Source organism: Hippoglossus hippoglossus, chromosome 13, assembly GCF_009819705.1.
Source record: "Hippoglossus hippoglossus isolate fHipHip1 chromosome 13, fHipHip1.pri, whole genome shotgun sequence".
Lineage (NCBI taxonomy): Eukaryota > Metazoa > Chordata > Actinopteri > Pleuronectiformes > Pleuronectidae > Hippoglossus > Hippoglossus hippoglossus.
In genome coordinates this window covers 4,330,916-4,358,590 of record NC_047163.1, presented here as the reverse complement: position 1 = coordinate 4,358,590, position 27,675 = coordinate 4,330,916, and the positions used below count along the sequence as shown (strand labels likewise).

Here is a 27,675-nt window from a genome sequence, read left to right as displayed (position 1 = left end):
CTTGACAAACATTATTTGCAGGAGCGGTTTATCCCAGTTCTTCTCCATCTAGAAAATTACAGGCTGAGTAGACTGGAGTTGGAAAGGTTACTGCTGAGTGTTTCCCACTCAGCGCAAGTATTTGTAATTGAGCCGCATACATTCTGCATTTGTACATAAAGCTCAATGGGAACATGTATAATACAGTTAGAATGTGAGCTTAGTAAACGCTCTGGGTGCTTTTATTCAGTCTGGAGCCATATGAAGCCCGGACTTCCATTATATTACGTCTGACTTACTACATGGCTTCATTCTCATTAAATTCCCAGCAACAGGAGGCTATTATAGCTTTTCAAAAACCGTTCACTGAGGTTATTCCCATTACAGTTAATATGTATGTGGGGATAAATTCCCCAAATAACAGCAGCAGGCCTGAGAAACAAACATTAAATGTAAAGCAGAACACAAAAGAACGGTAAAAGTAAGTGATGAAACTTTCTGAGTTAGTTAGCTCCCAAATTCCTGCTGCATACCAGAAGATCTTCAAAACCTTAACTGATTGGAGACCCTACGGCAAATGTAACCCATTTTTAATACTCTGAGCGTGAGAACACACACGCTAGACACGCAGGACCACACACTTGGCGTTTAAAGAACAATTTCTGAGGATCTGAGAATCCCAGAGACTTTTGCGAATCATTTTGCGTGATCAATCGCGACTTCAGAATAAAAACGTGAGGCGGACTGCCGGCCTTGTCAGCTGCTGATTTACACCGACAAACGTAATCAAAGAGAAAAACAAGCACTTATTACCAACATCTTTGTTCACCTGGCACGGGAGAAGTCTTATAGGCTGTTTTGGTTGGTGATGCTTACCGCTCAGCTCGCTCTCATTGGCTATTAAAGGGTTTCTGATCACTTGACAAATCGCTGTTCCTTCCATAATACGCAAGTCTGTGCGACATGTAATAATGTATATTTATCGATATTGCTATTTACGATTCCAAATGATTTAGGATTCAAATTTGCGATCGTCAGGAGGAGTAAATCTGAATCCTCTCGTGTGCAGAGGGTGTAAGTGACAATCAGACGCAGCGTCAGGGACCACAAACACATTTAGAATCATCAAAATGATTTTATGCCATTTCCAAAGCCTGTCGTTCATCTTGATTTACGACACCAGGACGGAGCTCAGCTGTATTTCTTGACAAATGTCTGACTTCAAGAAGCTTAACTTGTGTAACTAGGGTGAATACGGTCAATTTAAGTCTAATTCATCAGCTTATTTGGCCTGGACCACATGAAATATCATTTTTAATTATGATGGAGCTTAATTTTGCACCAAGGTGGCTGGAGTCAGTCACCGTCCTGGCACGCTGCCTAATAATCAGCGAACTTGGTGTTCACAGCCGGCTCCTCTAAAAATGAACTTGAAAATGAGAACCTGTTGTGATGTATTAAACAATGTCACTCACAGCTTTACACCTTCGAGTGAGGTGAGTCATTTACAGTTTACAGTTCATTTAATGGAGCAGAAAAATAATAAAAAGAAGAAGTAGATTTAATTTCAAAGTCGGCACCGGCGGAATCTTCCTGGATAACTTTACTCACTTTTCTTATAACGGGACTTTTAAGAGCTCAAGGTTTTTTTTTTTTTTTTTTACAAAACACTTGTTTTCCAAGAGATTAAAAAAATATGTGTAAATGGAGAATGAGCTTTATACGTCCCATGCCATAAACAGTACAAACCAACCCACAGCTCCCAGTGCAGGGATCTGCGGCGTCTTTCTATACGTTCCAGTGATGTGATGAGACAGAAGAGCGTGAAGAAAAGAGAGATGATGCAGAGAGGACGCTTTTCAGGCCAGTAGAGAGGGATGTGGTGTGTGAGGGAGGATGTGTGGGCTATGAAGAGGTTTGTACTTATTAAATCTATCACAGCTGGATGAACTACTGCCTCCTATAGCTTTGCGTGGCTATACAGCTGCTTTGATTTATTAAGTTTATTTCCATTACTACGCAATCATGCATTTTCTTGTTCGTCTTACACTTCTACTCGGCTGCGGTGTCATTTAATTTCTATTATCCAGCTGAGCCGTGTCTCTGTTTGTCATCTTGATTTGTTTTGTTTCTTTACACCCTTTGAAATTAGATGCTTGAGAAAAAAAAAAACTGTGCACGCACCTTGTTTAATGTGCATTTGTCTTATTTCTGTTTTTCTTATTATATAAACCCCCAAAAAACTCCAAAAACTGCCTGTTTTCAAGTGTCATGAAAACTTGCCCGTGTAGCCAAGTCTGCCCTGATTATCCTCGACAGCCATCAAATGACCAGCACTACACCCCGGAGACAGAAGCACAACCATATGTCAGAGCCTCGTTTGAGACACCGCAGACAGAGAGAGCCAACCGGGCCTGCGTCACACCACCGAGTTCACCGGCGAGTGTGTCACACTCTGCTTTTTGCATCCACGATGATTTAGGCGAACATGTTTCAACCCACAACATTCCTATAGAAATGTATGTTCCCTTGACACGGTGGGGTGAAGCACTGTTGACTCACAGAAGAACGGAATCCTTGATCGAATCCTGTTCTTTGGGTTCTGTGGTTTCCTCCCACGGTTTAAAAGACACGCAGGTCAGGTGAATGTGAGCAGGAATGGTTGTTTGTCTCAATATATGGTGACATCACCATCTCATTTTCCTTATTTGTTCATCTGACAGGGACATCGCTCATTAATCAACAGGCTAATTTCCATCTGTTGTCCCTGGCCAGTTTTTTATAATGGCAACCTAAAACTAAAATAAAATGCCACACACAAGCCATATATTCAGACTGATATTCAGACAGGTACAAATTATAATAATGAGTAACAACACAACATATGAGACAAAGCACAGCCAGTAAAAACCAACAAGGACAAACTGCAGGCGCGCAGGCAAAGGTCAGTAGGCAGTCAGTAGTCTAATGTGCACATATCGGATTATCAGGCTGAGCAGTAAAAGAACGATAAGTATTTATAAGTCTCTTATCTGCATTGGCAACGGATTCCGTTCTTTAGATGCTGGAAATTTAAAGGCTAGAAATGTGCAGTTTCACGAAATCTCTCCGTTCCAACTGTCAATTAACAAAGTTCTTAACGAGTAACAGCAAATGACCGACAACCTGAATTACCGCAGCAGTCATTTGTTCCTACTCTCTGATACAACCCATTGGAGGTATGCAAGTCCTTTATTGTAATGGTGACAATAACACACGCCTGGTTAAGTTAAAATAAATACTTCAATGGGGTTTAGGTGAGAGATAAGACAAGTGCAGTGTATCCAAACCAAACCCATTTCTTTACTAAATACTGTATTTTTCTCATGTATACCGTGGCTCCATCACAGACCAGCAGTCCAATCCTCTTGAGACGTCCCTTAAGCTTCAGATGCATGATCGTGGTAACATGCACTCTTTGCTGAGTTTCACGCTGCAGGCTGTGCACACAAAGTCCTGGACGGAGCTATGCACACAAAGCCCATTGTGTGCCGGTTAAGAATTTAAAGTAAACTCCATTTCCATCCCGGATAAATATATTTTTCAAGCTCTGCATCATTTGCTAAATGAACCAGATATTACAGTTCAGAGTGAGTGACGCGGGTATTTACAGGCCATGGACCATCTAGAGCAGTTAAATCATTTTAAAAAGGGGGGTAGAGGTTTGGGGACAAGCTCGACAGGCGACATGAATTTATGATTATAGTGCATTTGCATCTGTCAAATTGATTAGGGCCATTTTCCATGAACTTACATGGTCCTCACTGAGAAGATCGTCAAAGGGCAACTATTTCTATTACAAAGTTTAGCAGCACTATGAATGTCAGGAGGTAACACTGACACTGACGCTACATAAATTTGAGCCTTCACATTAACAGCTAAAGGATGAGCTGGTGTTTCAGCAGCTGCTACACACACGCACAGTAACTGGGGCTATTTATGGGAATGGTGCCCTGTGGGAGACCTTTGGTTCACGTTATTCTCTTATTCTTAACTTAAAGTGGTGTTGGTCCTTAAAGATCCCATCTGTGCCCCCCCCCCGCCCCCTGTAAGTGTTATTCTAAACCAAATCTTGTCAGTGTCAAATACTCTTGCCCTGGTAGACTGAAAAAAAGTTTGTAGTCTGATCCTTCACACAGAAAAAAAACAAAAACGCATATCGAAAATGTCGTTAGGAAACCAACGACTGCAACCTTGCAGCTGATCTCATTTGCATATCAGACTTGGTAAATTATGTAAAGTATGTGGACTAAGCAAACGCCTGACTTGAGGCAGTTCTCGGTACTACCCTCTAAAAATGTCTACTTTTAATAAATCAAATGTCAAGTGCAGACCCTTTTTTTTTTTTTCCTGCACAAAAAGAGCAACCCAGTGACACAGTGGAGAAAGTTGTGCAGCTTTGTAAGTTTTTGGGGGAATTTTCCGAGTTTGAATTTGGTTAAAAGTTGTGACCTTTTTCACAGTTTATAGAAGAATTACACTGAAATAAGTAACCATAAGGAATAAATACAAACACTTGACACAGTGTACATGCATATCAAAGTACAAGACATTCATGTTCTACTGTACTCAGTACATTATGTACTTTATTGTTAGTAGAGCATAAATGTTTTATGGAAGCTGAACACAGTTACTGACTGGTATACAGACACAGTGGCTCAACCCTATCAGAGGCTTCCTTTGGGGGATGGGAGGCTAGAAATGTGCAGATTCAGTTCTTTTCCCAAAATCTCTCTATTCCAACTTTCTGCACATTATTTTGGACAGCTCTTGGCTCCTATACATTTACAAAACCCCTCATTTTCTTCTGTATATTATTGCAGGGGAGGGGGGGAAGGGGCCAATTCTGCAACACTCTCATACTTGTGTGCAGCCCCCCCCCCCCCCCCCCCCCCCCCCCCCCCCCCCCCCCCCCCCCCCCCCCCCCCCCCCCCCCCCCCCCCCCCCCCCCCCCACCTTCCACTGCCCTTGCCCTTTTTGTCACGCCTGGTTTGTCTGCAGACATTTAGAGGCTTGAATTCCAGCCTTTAGTCAGAGCCGTCACTGTCGGAAAACAAAACGCCAGAGCACTCGAAACGAAAATCTCAATGATCCATCACAGGAAACATCAGAGTTAATTGGTTTTGTCGACATTTCCTCTGTTCTATTATTGTTTTACTCTGCTTTACATTAAACATTTCTGATTGTTGGATATTGTTTATGATGCGATGCCGTCAATCAACAGACACACATGGGAATATATTTTTTCCTCTGTCAAGAAAAGTACCTCTAAAGTATGTCAGTTCAAGGTACTGATCATCAGTGTTATTATATATAACTCAGTTTGTTACGAGGGAACATTACATATTATTGTGAAATGCAACTGAATAATTCTAAGTATTGAAATTCAACAGCAATCGCTACAATATGACTCAAGAGACAGAACTGGGTTGGAAACCATAATGTTGGGACTTTAAATAGCAAACAAACGAAGAGAAACTGTATTTTGAGCATAAAAGGGATTGAAGAAATGTAAACTAGATAATAGGCAATTTATGTTTGTTTGTTGGGACTATTTTTTTTTTTCTATGTCAAGTTATAAATAGGGCTGTCCATCAACTGACAGTCAAAATTGCCCTGAGAGAAGCTGCTTCTCTTTGTGCAGTTTCAGTCGGAGCCAGCGTTCCCATTATATTGTTGTTTCTGAAATTCAAGAAGGGAAATCAAAGTTGCGTTCTTACCAGGCGTCGTCTTTCTTCTTCAACAGTGTTCAGCAGCTGCGAGAACTCTTTGAATGACTGTGCTGAAACACAAAGACGGATAATTTCTATAAACACCGTGCGAAAGACACTGAATGTGTGGTAAACAACTGCATCCACACGTATGAAGCCTTGTGCACATGTTTACCACAGTGACGCTCTGTGTTGTGGCATCCAGATGATTAAAAAAAAGATATTTCTAAAAAAAAAACCCACAGTGGCTCAGTCGTTAAACGTCAGATGTTCCCCCGGCACCCCACAAGCAGTAGCATGGTGCTAAAATGTTTATTTGCGCTGCAGCTTCGGAGCTTTCAGTGCAGCACATTTTAGCAGCTAATAAAATCATGCAGATGTCCAATTTAAAACCAAGACGAGCAGTAAAAAAACAATACTTTAATTGAATGGAACCCACTGATTGCTTCCCTTTATTTTCTCCCCCTGCTAGGCTTTACACTACGGTGTCACAACGTAGCGAAGACTGATGCAGTAGAAACTCGCTCGTGCCATCTGGGCTGTACTCTGATAGCTTGTATTGCACTCTGCAGCGCCAGATGAATTCAGCATACAATACATCCAACCTTATCAGCCACAGAATTGTGCCTTGATAGCTTCACAGCTTCATTAAATAGAGGGCCAGATACAGTGTGGCCTCTGTTGGTCAGCCCCCTGTATCTTCCCGTGTCCAGCCATTTAGCAGCGGTCAAGCTGCCCCTGCTTGCCAACACAGTAACATCATTATCGTCCGCGGCGGCCGGGCACGGGGACCCATGCATCATCTTAGACACTTTGTTCCATTTACACACCAAAGCTTTTAAAGACCAGGGAGCAATGATTTTGTGCCAGTGATCCTGCAGGCAGCCTGGCCTCCTATTAACGCCGCCAGCCCCCTTTTATCAACAGCACAAACCTCTCGGGGGGGTAAAGGGCACAGCTGGAGCCGTTGATGGGACAAGATTAGGCTCCAAAGACAGGAAATGGGAGTCAAAGTGAGGTTACAGCTTGCATATCATTCACTGGCAAATAGAGAGGGAGGCAAGAGACCTGATGAATCTCTGAATGAAATTAAATACTGCCTCGATAACAAATTAGAAGATAAGATAAGCTTATATGAAAATATGGAAGATTTCCATATTCATTTACCAACATTTTTTGGGTTTAAATGTTGCCTTCCTGCTTGATATTTATCTATTTTCGAGCTCTTTGAGATCTGAGCTCGTACGAGAACGCTCTGAACACTTCTAGGAGATTCCCGGATTGACCTTCTGCGAGAAGGGCACGAAACTTTTCTGGAAATTTAAATTTCTATAGCCACATCAATCTTTGGCCCCATTGATTCCTAGATAACTGGCGTGAAATGTGAATGTCACTGCGAGAAGTCATAGAGTGAAATCAATAAAAGGTCAGGTGAACCTGTCTGGCAGCACATGCAGGATCCCGATGTTGTGCGGAGGAAGTTGGGAGCATCAAAGTGAACTACAGCGATACCGCATCAAGATCATGGCTGGCATTCACACAGGGGTCTCGCGATGTCAGTCAGAAAACTCAGTTTCATTGATGACTAGATTGATTTCAAGAGGCTGTTTCATTTTTTTTTTCCTCTGACAGCAATCATGGTCTTTTCTCTCGGAGACGACGAGGACAGGGAGCGTGGGGGGGAGCTCCGAGCGTGAGGAAATCATTTCCAGTTAAAGAAGATACCGAAACTCTTAAAGGGAGCTGTGCTTTTTTTCAATTATATTATGTTATTTGTGCAAATGATGCATCCGCTTGTTCACGAGCCTCCCGAGTGAAATGAGCACTGACTCCAAACCACTTGTTTCTGTTGCGTCATTGATTCTCAGTGAAAACACAGCAATAGAACAGGTGGGGAGCTGAAATGTCCAGTGTTCGATCTGACATCAACACCACTCTGATAGGCAGGCCAGGAAACGAGAGCTTAGCTTTAAAATGAAAACACATTTGATTCCAATGAGGCTTGGATTGAGGGGGTGGATTTTTCCAGTAAGCACAATTGGTCAGCTGCACCCCCCCCCCACGTGACCCATCATACAGCCATTGCAGCTTTATCATAAAGAAAGGAGAGAGGAGGACTGTTCATTACGCATTCAGACGGACATAACAGCCTCATATAGAGGAGGTCGATATCGAGTCTAGCCCGCACAGATGGACAGTAATTCTGCCGTCTCCAGCTCTGCAGAGCAAAGGACTCAAGCTGGGGATAATGAGCAGTGCAAAAAAAAAAGAGAAGGAAGAAGAGGCCAGACTGGGAGTCCTGCCCATTAGAGGCAGAGAGACCCTCTGCACAGCTGCTTCCATATTCCTGTCGGAGGCTTGGAGGTTCGCACCTCCATTAATCTCTGACACTGATCACAATTAGTCCCCTTTGATTTCATATAGGATCGAAAAGATACAGGGGAAGCATCATAAGCAAATCAATAGCATTAATTATGCATGCACCTCAGACAACTTTAAGATCTTTGCTCAAAGCCAAATCCAATTCCAACAACTCCCAACGACTCTGATGAAGCTTTTCCCTTCTATATTACCGACCTTCTCTAAAGTAAAATTACTATGATATTATATTATGATATTCTGAGCCACAGGACATTATCTGTGTTCAAGTGTCTCCCAAGACAAATCTTAAGGTAGCCTGTTGATTTGGGGGAGAGCAGAGAGGAAAGGATATTAAATACTGGGAAGAGATCCCGTCTTGAGCCAAACTGAACTTACCGATGTTCACCTCGTCGTCTGTCTCTGCGTCACCAATGCACTCGAACTGGAACTCCTGCAGCGACTGGGAGAACTTCTGGACGGCAACAGAAAGATCTGGGAAATCAGAAGGGTTGAGCATTAGAATAAAGCATCGCACAAATGAATCACGCATTAAAGACATATTCTACAAATGTATTAGTCGACAACTGACTGAATGTATCGTCCTTTCTCTACGCACATACGCTACAGAACTACTTCCTGTAAGTCACATGAAGACTTATCTAATGACTCAGACGTCTCATCCTAATACCAGCATGTCAGAGGAGCCTTAGCTTCACAAAACCCCTTCTCAGCTATTGATGAGTTTGCAGCAGGATAATTAGAAACATCCCATCAGCGATCAATGGCTTCAATCTTGTCCAGCATGCATGTAGATTTTGATATTGATCCTTCCTCCTTATGTCGAGCAAGTGTTACTACAACTCAAGCATCTTCGCTAGTTTCCACCTGATGCGGCTGTAATTTCCCCGTCCAGCACCCACATTGTTTAAATAGCAAATGCACTCGCTTCCATCCGAGCGCCCTTGAATGTGCACGTGGTCAAGTGCATCGTTGTTTATGTGCTACCTCGAGGAAGCAGAAAGCGATTGACCAACAAAGACTTGGTCTGGAGTCACTGGTGCAGTATTTTTGTGGTCACATTATGCATTGTGAAGATGGTAAAATGCACCTTCTACAGTAGGTGAGTGCACAATGCATTTACATTCTGTCACACACACTTGGTCACTTTGTGCAGCAGCAGACCTGTTGGCTTTTTTAAAGGGGATGGGAGATTGCACCCATGATTGATTAAGAAACTAAAAGTAGAACTAGCAAATGTGGAATTGCACAGGAGCAAAGTGCACTCTGTTAAAATAGATCCCTGCAGTTCTAGTGGTAAGTTTGCCATTTGTTACAGTCACAAGTTACCACAACAAAACAGTGGAACTTTAAAAAGACTATTGTCTGACAGCTTCTGGGAGCCAAGGAGCAGAAGAATGCACTTTTATGATCTGCTGACTGTCCAATTCCAAGCCCACTGACATTCATACAATAGCGGGTCTGTGACTGACTGCAATATCTGCAATATTTACTCCATCGCTTGTCCATTAATCACAATACTCACATCTGTCCAGAAGAATTAAGCCCAGCTGAGCTGCCTAACCTTTATGTCAGAAGTGATAAAGTACACGTCGTGAGGGAAAATCCACATCTGGACACCCCCATGCTGAAAGATATAAATTTGTGCTGTTTACTGCATTCCAGGATGTAAGAAAGTGCTGTCCTGATATTTCCACTGACATTTGACAGCCTCCAGAGAAAAGGCTTAAGCCTCATCTATTCCATAAATTTCCAGCTGAGAAAGCGCGTCCTGCCTTTTATTAAAATATTCAGAAGAAAAGATTATATCTCTGCAGCCTCAGACGTATTTTCCTTCCTGTAAATTTACTTTTACTGACATCTCACTTTTAATGAAATTAAAGCACTCTGGAGAGCAGCATTCTTCCAAAAGATATCCCCCAAATTTAGCCTTTTCTTGCTGGCGAGCTGCTGTCCAATCAGTCTCCGAGCCCGATGAATTAGACTATGGGGGACACAGACAATATGTTGGGGGCTTCCGGTGTAGACAGACATCGGGGCCAAGATTCTTCAGTTCCCGGTACATCATTTACTGACGAGTTTCTTTTGTCAGACAATTTGTTAACCTGCGGGCAACCAGAGCCTGATGATGATTGGTGAAGCTAGAAATGAAAACCAGAAGGATCCAGACCCCAAAAGTCTTGTCCCTGGCCTACAGATTCTGCACATTCACACCCAGAGTCTGTTCATAGAGATTACTTTCTGACACGTTGGTCTAAATCTTCCACGGTGGATGAATTGGGTCGAGATCTGGTGACGGTGATGTGATTCACATAATTTTCATCCTCATCAAACCCTCCGGTGGACACCTCGTGCCATAGGGACGGGGACACTGACATTGTGGAATGGACAGGATGGACATATTTCACTGTAGGATAAAGGCGATCACTCAGAACAACACTTTTTATCGATTTGTTGTGACCCTTCGCTCCAAAAGGGGGACAAGTGGACTAACTCCATGCCAGTAAAAATGCCCCAGACGGCATAACAGAGCCAGCGGATCCTCTCACTTCAGGGGTCAAGCACTCAGGTCTGTACAGCCCTTGGTGTAAACCACACATTACTATGGAAGCTCTTGTACTCGGCCCCAACCCCAGAAACACTTCATCTAATGATATAGTTAGTCTAGATGGCATTGCCCTGGCCTCCGGCACTGCCGTGAGGAGCTATCGTTGCCCAGGGTATGTCCTTTGAAAAGGCAGTCCTTGAAGTTGGCTCTGTGTGGGAGTTCAACTAATGCACCTTCGCAAAAAATCTGGCACATCCTGTGTGAAAAAGGTGCAGAAACACACGGTAATGCACTTGCTACTTGCAGGAGGGATCATTGCAATTCCTTTTTATCTGGTTGCCCCAAAACTGCTCTCAACCAGATGATCCAAAACGTGGCAGGGCGATACTGACAGAGAAAGAGAGATCACACAGCTCCTGTTTTAACTGCTCTGCATTGACTCCCTTTGAGATATAATATAGAATTTTAAGTATTTGCAAATAAAAGAACATAAAGCTGTGAAAGGTAAGTGAATCATATAAAAACAACATGCAATTGATTAAAAAATACAATTATTTAAAAGCAAGATGATAACAGTAGGTCTTACGCTGTGCTGTTCTAATTTGTGCTGGGACTACATTCCAAATGTTTGGTGCATTAAAACAAAAAAAAGTTTTTCACATTAAGAATTTTACAGCTTGGTTTTGGAGTCGCAGCTTCACAACCTAATTAAACAAAGATGTCGAGCAGACTTTAAACCTTTTAAACAAGTATAATTATTTCACAAATATAAGCAGCAGTGAAAGCTACTGAAATAATGACCTCATTCCTTGGTTCTTGTTAAAACCCTGGCTGCTGTCACCATAGTACCCTGCACACTCCTAGAATACACAGCCTGCTTGTGGTTCCAGACGGACACTGGGAGGAAGAGCCTTCATCTTCCGGCTTCCAACCATCTCCCAGTCTGTGTCTGGGAGGAAGTTCATCCTCCACATTTTAAAAGGTTTCAAACTTTTCTCCTCTCCAACTGTTTTGTGCTTAATCGTCTCTCTCCTGTTGCTGCAGTCTCGATCTGCTGTGTTTGCAAACCCCCCACTGCTTCTACAATCTTACTGCAATTATTATTAGTCTTCTAATCATTATTACTATTAGTGTACATCTCCATGGGGAACCTGATTGTGCTCTATTCTCTTTCCTACCGCTCCCTGCTCTCTCTCTCTCTCTCTCTCTCTCTCTCCCACCCTGAGCTCTACCGGTTTCTTCCACTCGTACCCTTACCCATGGGGGGTAAGAGCACGATCTAGACCTGCAGTGATTATTGTATTTTCACCACTGAACTCTCAAACGTGCATTCATATTGGTGATGAGGAGCTTTATGTGCTGCAGCCCTGCTACAGTATCTATCTCTATGTAATTGTAAATGACCAGTTCTTGCTGACACAGTCTGATCACGAACCCGCATCGACTTTCTCCATCCGCCCCCGGGGGAAGAATTGTGCTTTGTGGTTTTTCACGAGCATCACGGTCATCAAACGTCCGCTGTTGACCACAATAGACGACCGTGTTTACAGATGTCTTTGTCTAAATGCAGGTGTAACATAAAAAGTTCACTGTTAGTATTGAAACACCGGCCAGTTGAGAAGTCTGAGCATCTGCTGCCTGTGCCCAGACAACGAACCCGCTGAGATCTAAGGTCTGTTCCTCTCGTTGTCTTCATAGAAAATGAGAATGAGCTGAGCCTGCAGTTTTATACTGTCTCTTCCACAGCATGATTGGATGTTAACAGCTTTATCACATAGCGTACAGTGCACCCCTGTGGAGGTTGCATTTGTTTTATTCCTTTAATTAGACCGATTTGGACTACACTACCCATGATGCCTCACCACTCATTGCAGCGCAGAAGAAGCCGGCTCAAGGTGCAAATCATCTGAAGTATTTTTTAACGAGTTTCAATGCAGCGATCAGGAATGAATCCCAGCACCGATGCTGCTGAACTGATCCAAACATGATTAAAAATCCGAGAGAAGAGGAGAGTTCTACGCAGCTCGATATCTGCTCTCATCCCGCTGTTGGAGCCACGGGCAGCCGAGCTGGGAGCTCCACGTCCGAGCAGCAGAGGAGAATCTGTAGCAGGGAGCGGTATCTCACTGCACACGTGTACGTCTACCTACTTATCTGCGACGAGCCAGAATTAGCCAAGAGCAAATGTCTCATTGTTTGCAGTTATGAGTCAACCGCAGTGTTGCATGTCCATTCAAGAACCTAATAGGGTCTATGGAAAAAAACTACAAGACAAAGTTTTCATTTCCTGAATCGTTTCCTCATCTAAAGCCTCTCACTTCTTCCAGTATCCAAGAAAAACATCTCAAATACAAAAATGTGCCCGAGGATCTCAGATATCCTGACCTGGACTTCAAGGTTGGAAAGCAGAGTCGGTTAAATGTTTAAAGTCTAATATTGTGCTGCTACTTAATTTTTACTGAATTATTGTGTTATATTCCAATCTGTCTCGGTTTGAGCATTTTTCAAAAAGTTTATGTGGAGTATTTAAAAAGTTCAAACTCCCTAATTAGCCAACATCAACACACAGCTGCCAAGCTGCTCTAAAAACAGATTTTTAGGCGCTCAGACACAACAGCATGTAAAAGCTCAATAAAATCTCTAACCCTAAGCCCTGTAGCTATTCTGAGGCATTAAAAGGCAGATTCCCTTTTTTGAATTATTGAATACATTCGTATAACGGCCCATATTGAGTTATGCTGCCGAAAATAGCTCCAAATACAAGACAAGACGAAAATAAACCTCGCTTAACACGACTTAAATATGCATCAAATCTTTATTATGATGCATTAATGATTGAAAACATAGGCCAACTATAAAAGCAGAGTATATTCAAGCAGTTTCCAATAATGTGTTTTATTCCACAAGTGGAAAAAGAAAACATTTTGGGAGCAAAACTAATGAAGCTGGATTCTAAGTCGAGGGGCAAAATAGCCGCAGTGCTTGATTAAAATTTTTTCCATAACTCAGTGACATGAAGGTCAGTGAGTGGGTCGGAGTTTCTTCTTGCCGAGGTGAAAGTAACCTATGTTTGCAAGTATATTTAAAGAGTGGGATGTAGCTTCAACACGTCCTGGAGGATTTAAGGACTCGGACGAATTTATAATTAAAAAGGCAAAACAAGATATATAGATTGTAAAAGACACAGAGGTTAGAGTTGTTGGCCGACACACTTTGAAATACACACATTTTCCTCATATTCTTTGTCGTCACCTCTCGCCTGAACGTCGCGGACATTTTCCTGTTGTTGTGAACGCGTCTGACTCGGACATTCTCCTGCTGCGCTCTTCAAAATGTCCAGACCCGTCGAGTCCATGTCTGAAAACTGCTTCCATGCATTACCCCGTTTGCTAAAGCTACAACAGAATGAAATATGTGATGAAAGCAATAGTGCATGAGAATCGCAGTTAGGGCGAAATAATCAATAGAAATATGATTGAAATCACAAAACGCAACGTCCAAATCGCATGGAGCTGAAATAATGTCTCGCAAATATATCAAATGAAGCCCTGTGGCGCTGTAGAGATGAGTGGCAAATAAATATTCTCCAGGTGAAAGGAAATGTGCTTGAAGGATACAGACACCAGCTAATAGGATTTATTTTACATTTAATTCAGCCCAATACTAGCTGGAGGGACAAGTTAACACGTGTCTCATCTTTCCCACTGTTTGCTATAACTTGTCTGTTGGAGGTTTATCTTTCACTCTTATAATACATACTGATTTCAAACCTCCTACTCCTACAGTAGTTTATCCAACAGGAATTCCAAAGTACAAAATGGCCTTAAAAGCTCAGAGAAATCAATGCTCTCACCTCTGCAGGAGCATAAACAGCCAGATTTAAAGAAAAGAGTTTTATTCGTCAGTGAGCATCTTTCTCTTTACCCGACAGTCGGCGTTGTTATATCGTATTTAAGTGCAGTTTAGTTATCGGAGGAACAGAATAAGAAGACCGAGGATTGAAAAAGCACTTACACACCTCAACAATATCTCAAGTATAGGGTATTTGGGACCACGTGTGCGTGTCGCCGCCCCTCCGAGTGCCACTGAGTGGACCTTTTCAGAAGATGTATTGTGCCGGTGATGTGCTCATATCATTCCTGACTCTAACGCTGCTGATTTGAGATCAATACCGAGCCGGGAGTTGTCTGGAGATGCTCGCAGGACCATCAATAATGGATGATCTTTTGGCTCTGACATTCAGACCGGCCCCAACCTCGAAAAATACAACACTGTTCAGCCGACAACGGAGAAAATACAAAGAAATAAAGAGAATCCACGTGATAACAACAACATGATTCTGCTTTTAAGGAACAGAATCCAGTATAATACACGGCTGGAAATATGTCAATAGCACAAAAATGATAAAAACCTATTTATTATTAAGTTCAAATATAAAAATACACATATTTTGGCAATGCTGTGGTAAAACAACCTTTAGTAGAATGAAAAATATAATGTAGGAAAACACATTTTATCATATTACTGAGAGCAAGGCACTGAAAAATGAGTATATGTACTGATATTTAAAATGTTCAGAGGTCTTTGGGTCGGTTTCTCTCTTATCAGATTCAAAAATGTGTCTTGATACGTCTACGTTACAAAAACCTGCTGTGACGCATTTAAAAATCATAACCAGCCACATTTCTCAAAATGTCATTTCCAGACATTTTACCTTACAAACATACTCGGATGCCGCAGCCACACGGTCGGCACATGTACACAAAACACTCTCAAGCAACACATGCAACTTATTTACTTTTTAGACAAATAATCATTATTTTAGCATGTTTTTTTTTTAATTCGCATTTCATGGCGACGGTTCCCATTAGGCTTTAAGAGCAGTCGTGTGTCGAGGGCTTGTGGGAGATGTGGTCGACACAGCTGCCGGAGCAGAAGGTCGCTCGAAAGTGGGACGGCTTTGATTCTCTGCTCCCCGAGTTAAATACTACAACATCCCACAAGCTCTGAGTAGAGAGTCACTCACCTCACATGGAGAGTGATGGTGAGCGGTTAACGTGCTGTAACCCAAACTGACCTCACTGATCTGTCTCTGCAGCTGCATCCTGTCTGTCTGTCTGTGTGTCTGTCTGTCTGTCTGTCTGTCTGTCTGTCTGTCTGTCTGTCTGTCTGTGTGTCTGTCTGTGTGTCTGTCTGTCTGTCTGTCTGTCTGTCTGTATGTCTGTCTGTCTGTCTGTCTGTCTGTCTGTCTGTCAGCTGAATAAAGGGGTAGTTTTTCACTTTCTTAATTAGGCCGTTACAGATATCAGCACCCTTCCCATGTTTATTATGATTTCCACACCAACTTAGTTAACGCAGCAAAAATGGTCGTGCAGGAGAACTGGACAGATTTTGTCACCGCGATCGCATCACTTCATATTTATAAAGTTGGGATCAAAATGAAGGAGGAGTTTGAAGATAGGGGCATCAACATATTGACGTGCATTGTAGGTGGTGTGATCTTATGGTGAACCCCCTCATGACTGAAAACTCAGTTTGCCACTGGTGTGATCAATCTCACGATGTCATTTTCTAATATTTGTTTTATTGATGATTGATTGTTTGAATTCAAAACTAATGTATTGATATTTTCTTACAAGTCCATGGTTGAATGCCGAGAAAATCCCCCTCCTGAACTTCTGCATTTTTTATTAAAATAATATTAATTTGGAAATGTGGTGTATTTTGAATATGTGCAGTCGTAACCCAAGAGGTATGTTTTTGAGAGAATGTATTTTTGCATCTTGACTAAATGAATGTTCGTGTCCAGGTACCGTGTCTGATTCCAGTCATTACAAACGCTTGCAGAGTGAAAGGTTTGCCGACGTGTTGAGGCTCATTACTACCGTCCTGCTGTGTCTATACCTGAAGATATGCATGAATAAATATTTTAATCAGGGCAACGCTCCAAAAAAAAAAGAAGAGCTGCAACAACAATTCAGTTTATTTCCTATTTATATGCATTATTTACAGAGTGACTTTGACCCATTAGCGGGAAGCACAGACCGCCTCACTTTAAGTGATCACAAGGCCGAGCAGCAGAGATAAATGGAAAGAGAATCAGTGGAAAAGGAAGATAAATGAACGGATAGGTTTTTTAACCTGAGGTAAGCAGTAAGGGCAGAAGCAGAGAAACACATTCCACACTGTACATCTGGAAGTTTTGGTTGAAACTCTGCAGAAACAAAGACCCTCAGCTGTGAGGTCGTTTATCAGCTTCAGTCTCTCTCTTCTCCCGGTCGACTCCCAACCCTGAAGTTTTAATAAGGCCGATTGTTAAGAGCTTTGATTCAGTTTGCTTGACCATCAGATTAAAGTCTCACAAACGGCAGAGTGAAGAAAATAAGTTTTAAAAAAGGTAAATCTGTTATTGTGTACAAACATTGCGCCTGAACACCCTACACAGCGCGTAGTGACATTTACGAGGGCTGCTCCAGTTTTCATGTTTACGATGCTCTGCACAGACTTGTCATGTCGCAGCTACTTTACAATGATCAGAGTAAACAACACTTCACAGAGTCTGATGCAACGCAGACGTACAACGGCAGCAGGCTCGGGGTTCGCTTCTGCTGAGGAAGAAAGGGAAGGACGTGAGAAATGAGAGACAGAAGGAGAAGAAACACCTTTAGGAGGAAGTTAGAGCACGTCACGGGTTCCTCCACATATTCTACCTTCACTCCACCTCCTCTGCACAAACAAATCTCAACTTTGAGGATGTGGTGTGAAAACGAGCTGCGCGGTTCAGCGCCGTCATGAAAGGAGCGAATCCGAGGATCTTGTTTATGACATGAAGTGTGACTCTGAAATTAGAGAAGAGAGCACGAAAGGAACAGAAAAAAAAACACATGGGCTCTAATTATTGGATTATTTCTGCTCCTCCTTTCATCACACACAGCCAACACGTCATCTCCCCCTGCATGCGAGAGGGAAACAGAGCGAACAAAAGTTACACTGTGATATCCTCCTGTGCAGGTTTCTAATCAAAGAGCGCCGAGCTCTGACCACACAGCCAGGACACGAGCGCACGGAGCAGCTACCCCCGGTTAGCGCCCGGTGTGTGAGATGTGAGGGAGGACTGCGGCTGTCAGTCAGCGCACAGCAAAGCCCCCTGGGTACGGCCTTTATCTCGTCTCCAAGGCAACCACATACTACCGAATTCCATCCGCTGACAACCCTGACAAAACACAGACGACACTGCAGGAAAGTCTTCGGCTTTCTGGCAACAAAAGCTAAAGTAAATGTTTACTTCCGTAGCTACTGGGACATTAAATATAATTTGAGGACATGCTCAGAATTCTGGAGCACCACTTAGGTGCAGTTCTGAGCTTCTAGCCAATGTAACACTTGTTAAAAAATGTGATCTAATTAAATAAAAAACATATTTTCAATCATGCAAAATTAAGAATATTGATAGGTAGGTACATTCATATCTTTTTAGTTAAAATTACACTGATGCTTTACAACACAAACTCTTCATTTGTGCCTAAATGTAACACATCTGCACAGCTAGGATTCTAAATTTCATATTACACGTAAGGATTAAAATACCAGGATACATAGTAAGACAAAGGAATATAGCAATAGCCATATAATCATAATGCCTCGTGTTATTATATTATGCATGCGCAACATCAAATATTAAAACTTCTGTATCTCTAAAATGCACTGCAAAGACAAAGGGTGGGTTATACTGAGTTAATTTCCAATTAGCAGCATTTGTGTCTTCATTGGTCCAAGGACACAAAGGCATTTGAGGCTGAATTGTGAGGTCAATAAAATCTGTTGTGAATAATATTAATAGTCTCAACAAAAGAAAAACACCAAAGAGAGAAAAATTGCTCATGAAAAGAGACGGAATTAAGCTTAAAATAAACAAATTTTGATGAAAAACTAAAATGATAAAATTACACAAAAAAAACATGAAGGGAAGTATTTCAAGCTCCCGTTGACTCACACATGTTGAAACCTGCCAGAATATATAAGTGCACAACACTTGCAGCATTCTGTGTTACACACTCGTCACAATGCTAATTAGTCCGCGCTGCGCTCTCACTCCTCTGGTGTTTTAATGAAGCACTCTAACGCAAACCATTGCAGACACGCTCCAGTGAAAAGCAATATGAACAAAACCTGCAGCTTTTCTCCACTGAAAGCTTTTCTCTTTCACGAGCCACGTATGTAACCAGGCTTTGCCTTTTTGTCTTTTTGTCGAGCCAAACACACAAAAAACAGAAAGCGTCCTGCGACAGCGTGCAGCCTGAGTGGAGACAGCCGCCTGTCAGCCCCGTACATCAGCGGCGCAGTGAGAAACGCCACAGCGGCGCTTTCTTTCAGCGAGACGCCGCTGATTTCAGATTACAAGGTCTTCAAAGGGGAACGCTTCTTTGCACCGAGCTTAACGAGACACGGGGAGATCTCTTTGATGCAACAGTGGGGCGCATTGTGCCACTTTGATTCCATTTGGGGGGGGGGGGGGGGTGGGCAGCCCCTCAGGTAAGGCCCCCCTTGCACCTGCTTACTTATACGTTCGCCTGTCAGTCGCCCCCAGCGGGTGGTGGCGGTGGTGGAGGAGGGCTGGCGTGCAGCCGTGTCAGGTGAGCCAACCAGACGCCCCCCCCCTGCCAGGGAGCATGCTGAACACTTCCCACCACCAGCAGCAGTTGCCTGAAACAAAGCCTCATCGAATAACCCAGCAGCTCACTGACGTCTGTGGTGGCAGTCGGTAACTTTAAGTGGCAGTTGGTCAACCTGAGTCTGGAGCGACAGGGAGGTCTTAATAAAACATGGAGGGGAAGACGCTGCATCACATACATTGGTCTGGTGGGGAGCAGTGAGACAGTCTGCAGACACACTGACTTTATACTTTACAATGAATTACATGTAATGCCGACCACTATTAGTGAAAAGCATCAGATTCCCTGTGTACATGCTTTATATACTCATTTTATATTGTAATATATATTGGTTAATCTACATAAGGTGTAGATTGCAGATGTTATTCCAACCATATGATCAGAAATGATTATTTTCCGATCGATATAAGCAATGTAAGGTCGTATCTTTAGTCCTATAGGATGCAGAGACACCTGCGAATGATGTCATATTATAACTTATTTATGACATAATTTGAAATACGTTGATGATCAATATAAACTTTAGATTTTCTTTCAAGGCCATTTACGGCGATATCTTGGAAAATCTGTTTTTCGGACCATATTTTTTTGTTGACCTCTGTTGACCATCAGCTCCAAAAGTTAATCAGGTGAAGATACCAAGCAAAATAATACTCCCCCCAAGTTTGGTGGAAATTCGGCCATGCTATGTTGAGTAAATTGTACAAACACACACACACACACACACATACACAGCTATCCTTTGCATTGACTTCCATTCATTGTGGACAGTCAAACCAAAGCCTTATCCCTTATCTTAACCGTGACCAATTCAAGCCTAACTCCAACGTTAACATAACCACAACTCACATCTTAACTTTAACCTAAACCCTCACTCATCAGGACGGGGTACTGGTCCTCATGAGGACAGTTTTTATACTGGGAAAGGACCTCACCTACACACACACACACACAGGGGAAAATAAGTCTGCCAATTTAATCAATGACTCAAATGTGTAAGTCACTGATGATGAGATAACGACAGGGAGAATACACCTTTAACATCCACCTATTCACTGAATCTGAATTAGTAAAGAGACGATCCCGCCTCTCTTTGATATGAGGCTGATGCAACGCTACAGTCTATTCTTCAGCTCCACAGAAGAAAAAAAAGATCCGTTATTAGCTCCTGCAATTCAGCTGGAATGAAAGGCGGCAGCCGGGGGCCGGCCTCCACCATTTATCACCGAGTCCACAGCCTTTAGACTGAGTTGAGACACAAAGACAACACGACTGACTCGAGTTCTGACGGAGATGAACTTGACAGACAAAAAAAACCAACAAAAAAATACGGATTTCACATCCATGGTGGTGGTTGGCTTTGCTCTTCCCCAAATAAAATGTTTACAAGAGATCTGTTAAGTGTGAAGCCGCCTTGCTCTTATCTAGGCAATGAGATGCTTCCAAGACAATTAGAAAACAAGAGGTGTGCAGGCCTAATTTAAATTAAACACCCATTGTGCAAACACTTCGTGATGAAACTTGGCAACCCACAGGGCCGGAGAGTTTCTAATGTGCCAGGCGAAGTCTGAGTTTAGCCTCTGCGTAGGTTGACTTGCAAAATCACCAACTTTTACCAGAGAAACATTTGGTGCATCGCAGGGATGTAAAGGATGAATAGATTTCTGCAGTGTATATTATATTGTATCCACTCAAAGGACTGAACAAAGCCCCTGTACCTCCTGAGCCTCAGCTAACCAGTGTATGTATTATAAATGGTTTTCCGTCGATGTCAGGTCATCAAAGCAACATTTCTGAAAGTCAATGTGATCAGTTATCAGTCATTTTCATCATAAAAGAGACTCACAATGCTCATATTAATGTTAATTTTAATTTGGGTTATTACCTGAACATGTTTAAATGCTCATTAATGTTCATTTTCCTCTTTTGGCCGCTGACAAGATGAAGCCCAGTCTGCTCTGATTGGTCAACCACTCTTTGTGTGTGTGTGTGTGTGTGTGTGTGTGTGTGTAGGAAATATCGTCCTCCGCTCTCGCGTTACCTGGCTACGTTAGGGGGCGTGTCAGACTAGCCGCTAGGTGTGCGTCATGCTAATGTGGAGCGTTGTGACATCACAATGATGGAGCAGTATCGCCTGGACTAATGACGAGGACAGAGTTTTCTGTCGGGGAGAGGACCTCCCTGTATTTGGGTCTTTTTATCTTGCAGAGCAAAACAAATTCTTCAATGCAAAAGAGAAAAGAAACTGAAAAAGCATAATGTCTCCTTTAATATGAACATTGCATATCAGGGTGACAACATTTAGCTCAGAAGTCTTTGCTTTCATCACACTATTAATGCACAATTCAACAGTCAGCACGTGGGAGAGTGAGTTAATATTTAATCTCGCGGAGGAGAAACACGGCGCATCATGTTATCCTTTTCAGGCAGAAGAAGCGACAGCAGAAATACCGGCTGTAGGCACGAGAAGGATGTGCTCGGTGTGACAATCACTTTGACTGACAGAGTGACAACGGAGCACTTCTGAGCAGACCTCAATCTGGAGTCAAACACATTTCCCTGCACAGTCTGAGGGGGAAGCAGCTTTTAGGAATACAATGTGTAATCCTTCTATCAAAATCTGTCCACAAAAACAAGCCAGTCCCCTCGCAGTGCGGCGTGAGCCTGGGCTCGCCGCTCTGCTCGGCTTTACCGCTGAACGAGGCACAGAACGTACCCCGGTATTTCACTTCCATTACATGAGTTAAATTTTATCAAAGTAGTCAAAGCAGCAGCAATACATTATAAATGATATAATCCTGCAACACACGGCCTGTTCTACAGTCACAGTCCGACACACACACACACACACACACACACACACACACACACACACACACACACAGTGATGTCAGCCCAAATGCTATCTGAGGGAGGATGGGGGGATGGTTATACAAGCATGTTTACAGGACATTTCCTGTGGCTGAGCCTTGGGAGCATCATCTGTCCTCAGACAAACAAACACTGTGAGTTTCCCAAAGCCGATTGTGAAATCACATTTCACCAAACGTCCACACGTCACGTCCTCCTTCAGTAAAAACAACACTGGCTAATCACATCTAGATTAAGTTGCATTAAAAGAGCCCTGAAGTACGCAGGCGTAGTCGGGACATTTAAAAGGTGCCTTTTACAGACTTGCTAAACACTGTACTTTTTATAATGACAACCTGCATGCGTGTCAGCCAGTCATTTCAGCTTGTACAGTGAGGCTGGTGAACAGACGTGGGCATCGGCTGGAGACAGACAGCTAATATAATTATGGGCTAAAACCCACTCAGATGTATAAAAACATGCTTTAAAAAGGGTTTTTGCATAGAAATAACTTTTAAGTGCTCAACGCCCCTTAAATTTGAGAGCTTTTGCAGAAAGGGATGAAAAAAAAAAAAGCTCCAGCGAAGAACAAGCAGTTACTTTCTGTTTTGCAAATTTGCACAAATTATGTGTGAAGGACGGACGCCGTCGTCCAAAAAGCTGCCCGACTCTCAGAGGGTCCTTCGCTGCACTGGGACCAGCACTGGACCTTTGCTGCAGTGATTTTCCAATGTTTTTCATGCACATTTACCAATGTCAAAAAATGTTAACCCACATTGTGTACCGCCTGTGACAAAAATCACACAACAACAACAGTTTTTAAAGGATGCTTGCTTTGCCAGTAACTCGGGTTTAAACCTAATCGATAGAAAACATAGATGCAGCATCCGTGACGTCACGTGCAGCCGTCAGACTCTTCGCATGCAGGCTCACACCCGAGGCAGCTGCACGCGAGCGTAACAAAATGACAAAAGCCAGGGAAACAAGTGGCTGGTGAGAAAGGTCAAAACGTAAAGTGAGCCAAACAGTCTCAAATATTTTCCTTGGGAGCCGGCCAGTCAATCCACGGCTAAAAGGCTAATGAATATTGAACAGTACTTGACAGGTGGTGAGAAGAGAGGACTGCAAATGGGAACGCACACGTGAACCGTGGTACGTGATGAAAAAAAAATAATAACAATGGAGGAATGGAGGAAAAATCATGTTTCTCTTCCACGCCACGTATTAAGCACGTGTGGAATATCATCTGTTTTCTTTAACCTTTTCAGTTTAATGTCCCGTTTCATCTCCTGGAGCAGATGGATTTATCACGTTGTGTTATAGAACAGATATCTGTGAGGGAAAATACATTGTGTGTAGTAATGGTAATTAAAACCTATATTTGCTCTTATAAACCACAATCATATTGTTATGTGTTAGTTTTGTTGCTGTAGTTAAATTTTTCTGGTTGCTATTAGAACTCTATACATGGGATGTTGGAATATTATCAAATGCTTCATATCACGACACTCTTTACAACCTCAGCTAAAAGTATATGTAAGTAAATAAACCATAACCATACTGAGAAAAAGGAAATTGAATACATATCTAACTTTTTGAGAAACCTACATTTTTTAGTTTTTGCGAAGAGAGGGCAGATAAGGGAAATCCCCCGGTGGCGTCATCCACTGTGACGACACGTTGCACCACACGAAAAGTGTCGTAATGACGTCTTCATGAGTGAAACAACGCGATGAGGTGAAGGACGGAGGCCTGAGCTTCCCAGTACAACAAGAAAGAATGTCCTTCTTATCTCAGAGTGATTTAAACAAGGTCATAAGGGTTGAAAATGCTTAATGCAGCTGGGGCTCCAACATTAAGTTGATGTAACACAAACCGGAAAAACTGCAAATTTAGTGAAACACAAGTTGACTGAAGGCCACGTTTTGACCAGGACAACTTTTCCCAGGAGGCTTTGCAGCAACAGGGACCAGGGTCTGAAGGACGGCTGGTGAGACGAGAAGTTAGGGAGGGAGTCACGGAAAAGTCGTCTTCTAGCAGTAGTCAGGCAGTGCATGTTTATTTGTTGTGGGGGTGTAGCGAGAGGGCTGATGGGAGGGGGTGGGATGTTATTCATTTCAACGATGACCGATCCTAGCTTTAATTAAAAAATCCTTTTTTAGTACTAAACGAAAGCACAGGAATCTTTTGGGGCGGGGCTTGAAGTGCTGAAGATGCCTGATTGGTCCAGTGCTCCAGCGTTTTGATTCAACTGGCCATATCCCTGCAGTAGCTTGCACTGTAAAACCTGTTTCCTTACATTAGGTCGAGCTTTTCACACTTTAGCTCGTCTGAATCTCTTCCACTTTCACTGTTACATTAAGTAAGTGACACAAAAAACACCACATCGAAAACATCATTATTAGCCCCATATCTCTAAGAAACACTCTAGAGAATCACTGAGTGCCTTTAGTGTGTTGCACTCCAGCAGAGGGACTAATAACAGTCAGTGGTTGTTATGGACAACAGGTAAGGACAGAAAGCACCAGAAACAAATAGTGAGGTGAAGCTATTTTTACAGCATCTGGAGACAGATCTCTGCCCAACAACAGAAACTAAGTTTATAACTAACATGGGAACATTTAGACCATGATCTTCAGGAGCATTAATACATACATGACATCATAATAAGAGGTACAAGAAGAAAAAACTATTTATAACCATTATTATATGTAAAAAGAGGCAAAAAGTCAAATACACAAAAAGTCTCTTTACTACTTCATTATTTCAGCAACAACCTGGAGTCAGCGCCACACAACACTACACAATTAGTCCTTTAAGGAAGTAAGAAATAACCAAACCTCTGTTTCTAACGTACACACACGTCTTCAAATATACGACAATCTTCCCATTCACATACATACTACACACACACACAGAGCGCTGTAGCTACACACACACACACACACACACACACACCAGGAACTGCTGCTCCGTGTGGTTTCAATAATGTGTGCTCCCATTTTACAGGTAATCTATTAACATGAAGTCAACCTTGGCTCAACAGGCCTCATTCTCTCAGGCAGCACAGGCGGAGACATCAATTATACCATTCCATGTAGAAACTCGAGATGATTACTATTAAAACGGGGTCCGCGCAAGGTCTCCCAGTAATGTCACCACTGATGGCAGGTCATAAAGGGTCATAAACCTCGACGGCGTCCCGAGTTAAAGACCATCAATAATTTACATCCGTCTCCTCGGCTTCCTGCCCCCGACTGAAACCGGGTATTCCAGTAAAAAGGCCTCACCCCCCTCGTCACGACCGTGGAAAGACAAATAAGACGCGAAGTTCCTTCAAATCAGCTCCGTGCTGGGGTTTTCAGACAGTTTACGCATCAGGGTTCATCACCGGTTGATTAGCATTCCTGGATTTTAATTTTTAATCTTCCGAGAGGCCGGCCACCTGGTGGGACCAAGATGTTTTCCTGCATCAATAACCCAATCAAAGGCAATCAGGGTCTCATTCCGTCCGTATATGCAGAGTTCAACCTGGAGCGTTAAGGTCTTACTTGGTATTAAACTGTTTGCACGGACCTTTGACACCGTGCCACTGAGTAACCTCGCCGCCATGAATAAACCATTCAGCAGCATATTCCTCTCCACCTGTGCTGCCCGGCCCCGGCACAACTATTTCCCTGCAAAAAAAATTAAATAAAAACCCCGATCGGAGATACGTTTGGCCTCCTCTGCCCTGAGAGACGATTCTTTTAAATATAGCGTGGTAAGAGACGATGTTCTCTCGGCTAAGTGCTGCTCAGTGGTTGTTGACATCGAATGGAACCGTGATATCGAAACATAGATGTGAAAACACTCAGAAGAAAAACTGTGTCAAACTATAAAAAGCCACAGTTTCATTTCTAAAAAATACATTTTACAACAAGAAAATACACAAATATACAAGGATGTCATTATTAGGGCCAGAGCAGTTTTTGGCGGCCGCCTCCAAAACTCACCAAATTTCCCGTGACTGTCCGTTCTGGGGAAAATTGACATATTTCAATGTGCTAAGGAAAGTGCATCGGTAAATGACTCGATAGCGCCCCTTACAAAATGTTCACTGAGGGTCTTTCTATTCATGTACTTCCGTCCAGAGAAATTAAATTTGGCACAGATGTGTTTCAAGCCAAGACACACACACAACATCCTCTCACCACTTTCCACCAGACCAGACAGGAAGTCGGACATTTTGGATTTGAACACATTTGGTGTGATTTTTTGACGTTTTCACACGCGCTTCAAAATCCTACTGCTCCTTCAGATTCCATCTGATTCAACTTCAAATTAGGTTTAATTCATGTCAGAGACTTTTTGATTTAAAGTTGTATTATCGGTGGGTTTTCGTCTGGGGGGGGCGTGGCCGTGGCTCCGAATGTCAATGTCTTGTCATGACACTTCTAGAAGACGTGACTGCCATGTTTTTTCACTGCATAAATGTATATATACAAATAAATATACACACACATCTATACATACATACATATACTGTATATATCCACATACATATACATATACACACATATATATACTAAATGCTAGACTACCTAATAGGTGAGAGTGAAAAGTTTAAGTAAATTCCACCCCTGCACTAATCTCTGAGTGTCACTCTGAACAGTTGAACTCCTTCATCTCACGTGAGCAGCTCTGACTCTTCCTCAGTTAAAACAAGTCTGTGCACGTCAGAGAGTCTCAGAGCAAAGAGGAAGACTCACTGCGGCCTCAGAACAATGAAGAACGTGGAGTTTTTAAAACTTTCACAGATGTGATTCAGAGCAGACCCGCTGTCCACAGGCTGCAGAGAAGCATCCTCTGCACCAGGACCAGGACCAGGACCTGGTCCTGGACCCGCAGCCCAGAAGAGCCTCCACACGCACGCACACACACACACACACACACACGCGGAGGAGCAACTTACTCTTGAGCGCGGTGATGAGCATGTTTCCATCTTTGATCAGGTCCTTGATGAACTTATTGGTCCGCTCCAGCTCGATCTCATGACACTTGAGTCGCTCCCTGAAGTCCGGACTGTCCACGAAGGAGTCACTGAACTCCAGAGTGGGGAGTCCCATCCTAACGCACGCGCACACACACACAGAGTCACACACACACACACACACACTCTTCAAACTCTGAGATTATTAGAGATCTGACTTCTCATCCCGCTCGGCTCCGATATGATTCAACCGTCTCCAACTTCTTTCTCCCCCCCTAAAAAAAAGTTTCCCCTCGCTCCTCTTGAGTTCCTCACTTCCGCTTTGGTTTCTCCCACATCACAGAAAACAGTGGAGTTGTGACTCCTGCTGGTTAGACTGGGTCAGGTTGAAACTGCTCCTGGGAGGAACCTGCTTCTTATCTCTGTCTCTAATAACTGATCCAATGTCCAAAGGTTGCGTCTCAATAAAACCCACGGGGATTATATAATGCATTTATATAACAGCAGCTAAATGTAATAAGACAT

General features: G+C 42.8%; 1 protein-coding gene across 4 annotated transcripts in view; it reads right to left on the bottom strand.

Annotated features, from left to right (window-relative positions):
• The window catches only part of LOC117773359 (rho GTPase-activating protein 42), a 61,812-nt gene extending 34,367 nt beyond the window's left edge, over positions 1–27,445 (bottom strand). For 2 of the 4 annotated variants that reach the window (XM_034605200.1, XM_034605202.1), the window contains exons 1-3: positions 27,133–27,445; positions 8,487–8,582; positions 5,739–5,800 (exon numbers count right to left, since the gene is read on the bottom strand). In XM_034605200.1, coding sequence (XP_034461091.1) covers positions 5,739–5,800; positions 8,487–8,582; positions 27,133–27,286 — 312 coding nt within the window. In that variant the 5' untranslated portion in view covers positions 27,287–27,445. The remainder of the gene's footprint in view (positions 1–5,738; positions 5,801–8,486; positions 8,583–27,132) is intronic. The other 2 variants (XM_034605199.1, XM_034605201.1) reach the window with 1 other exon arrangement.
• Positions 27,446–27,675: the final 230 nt, after the last annotated feature.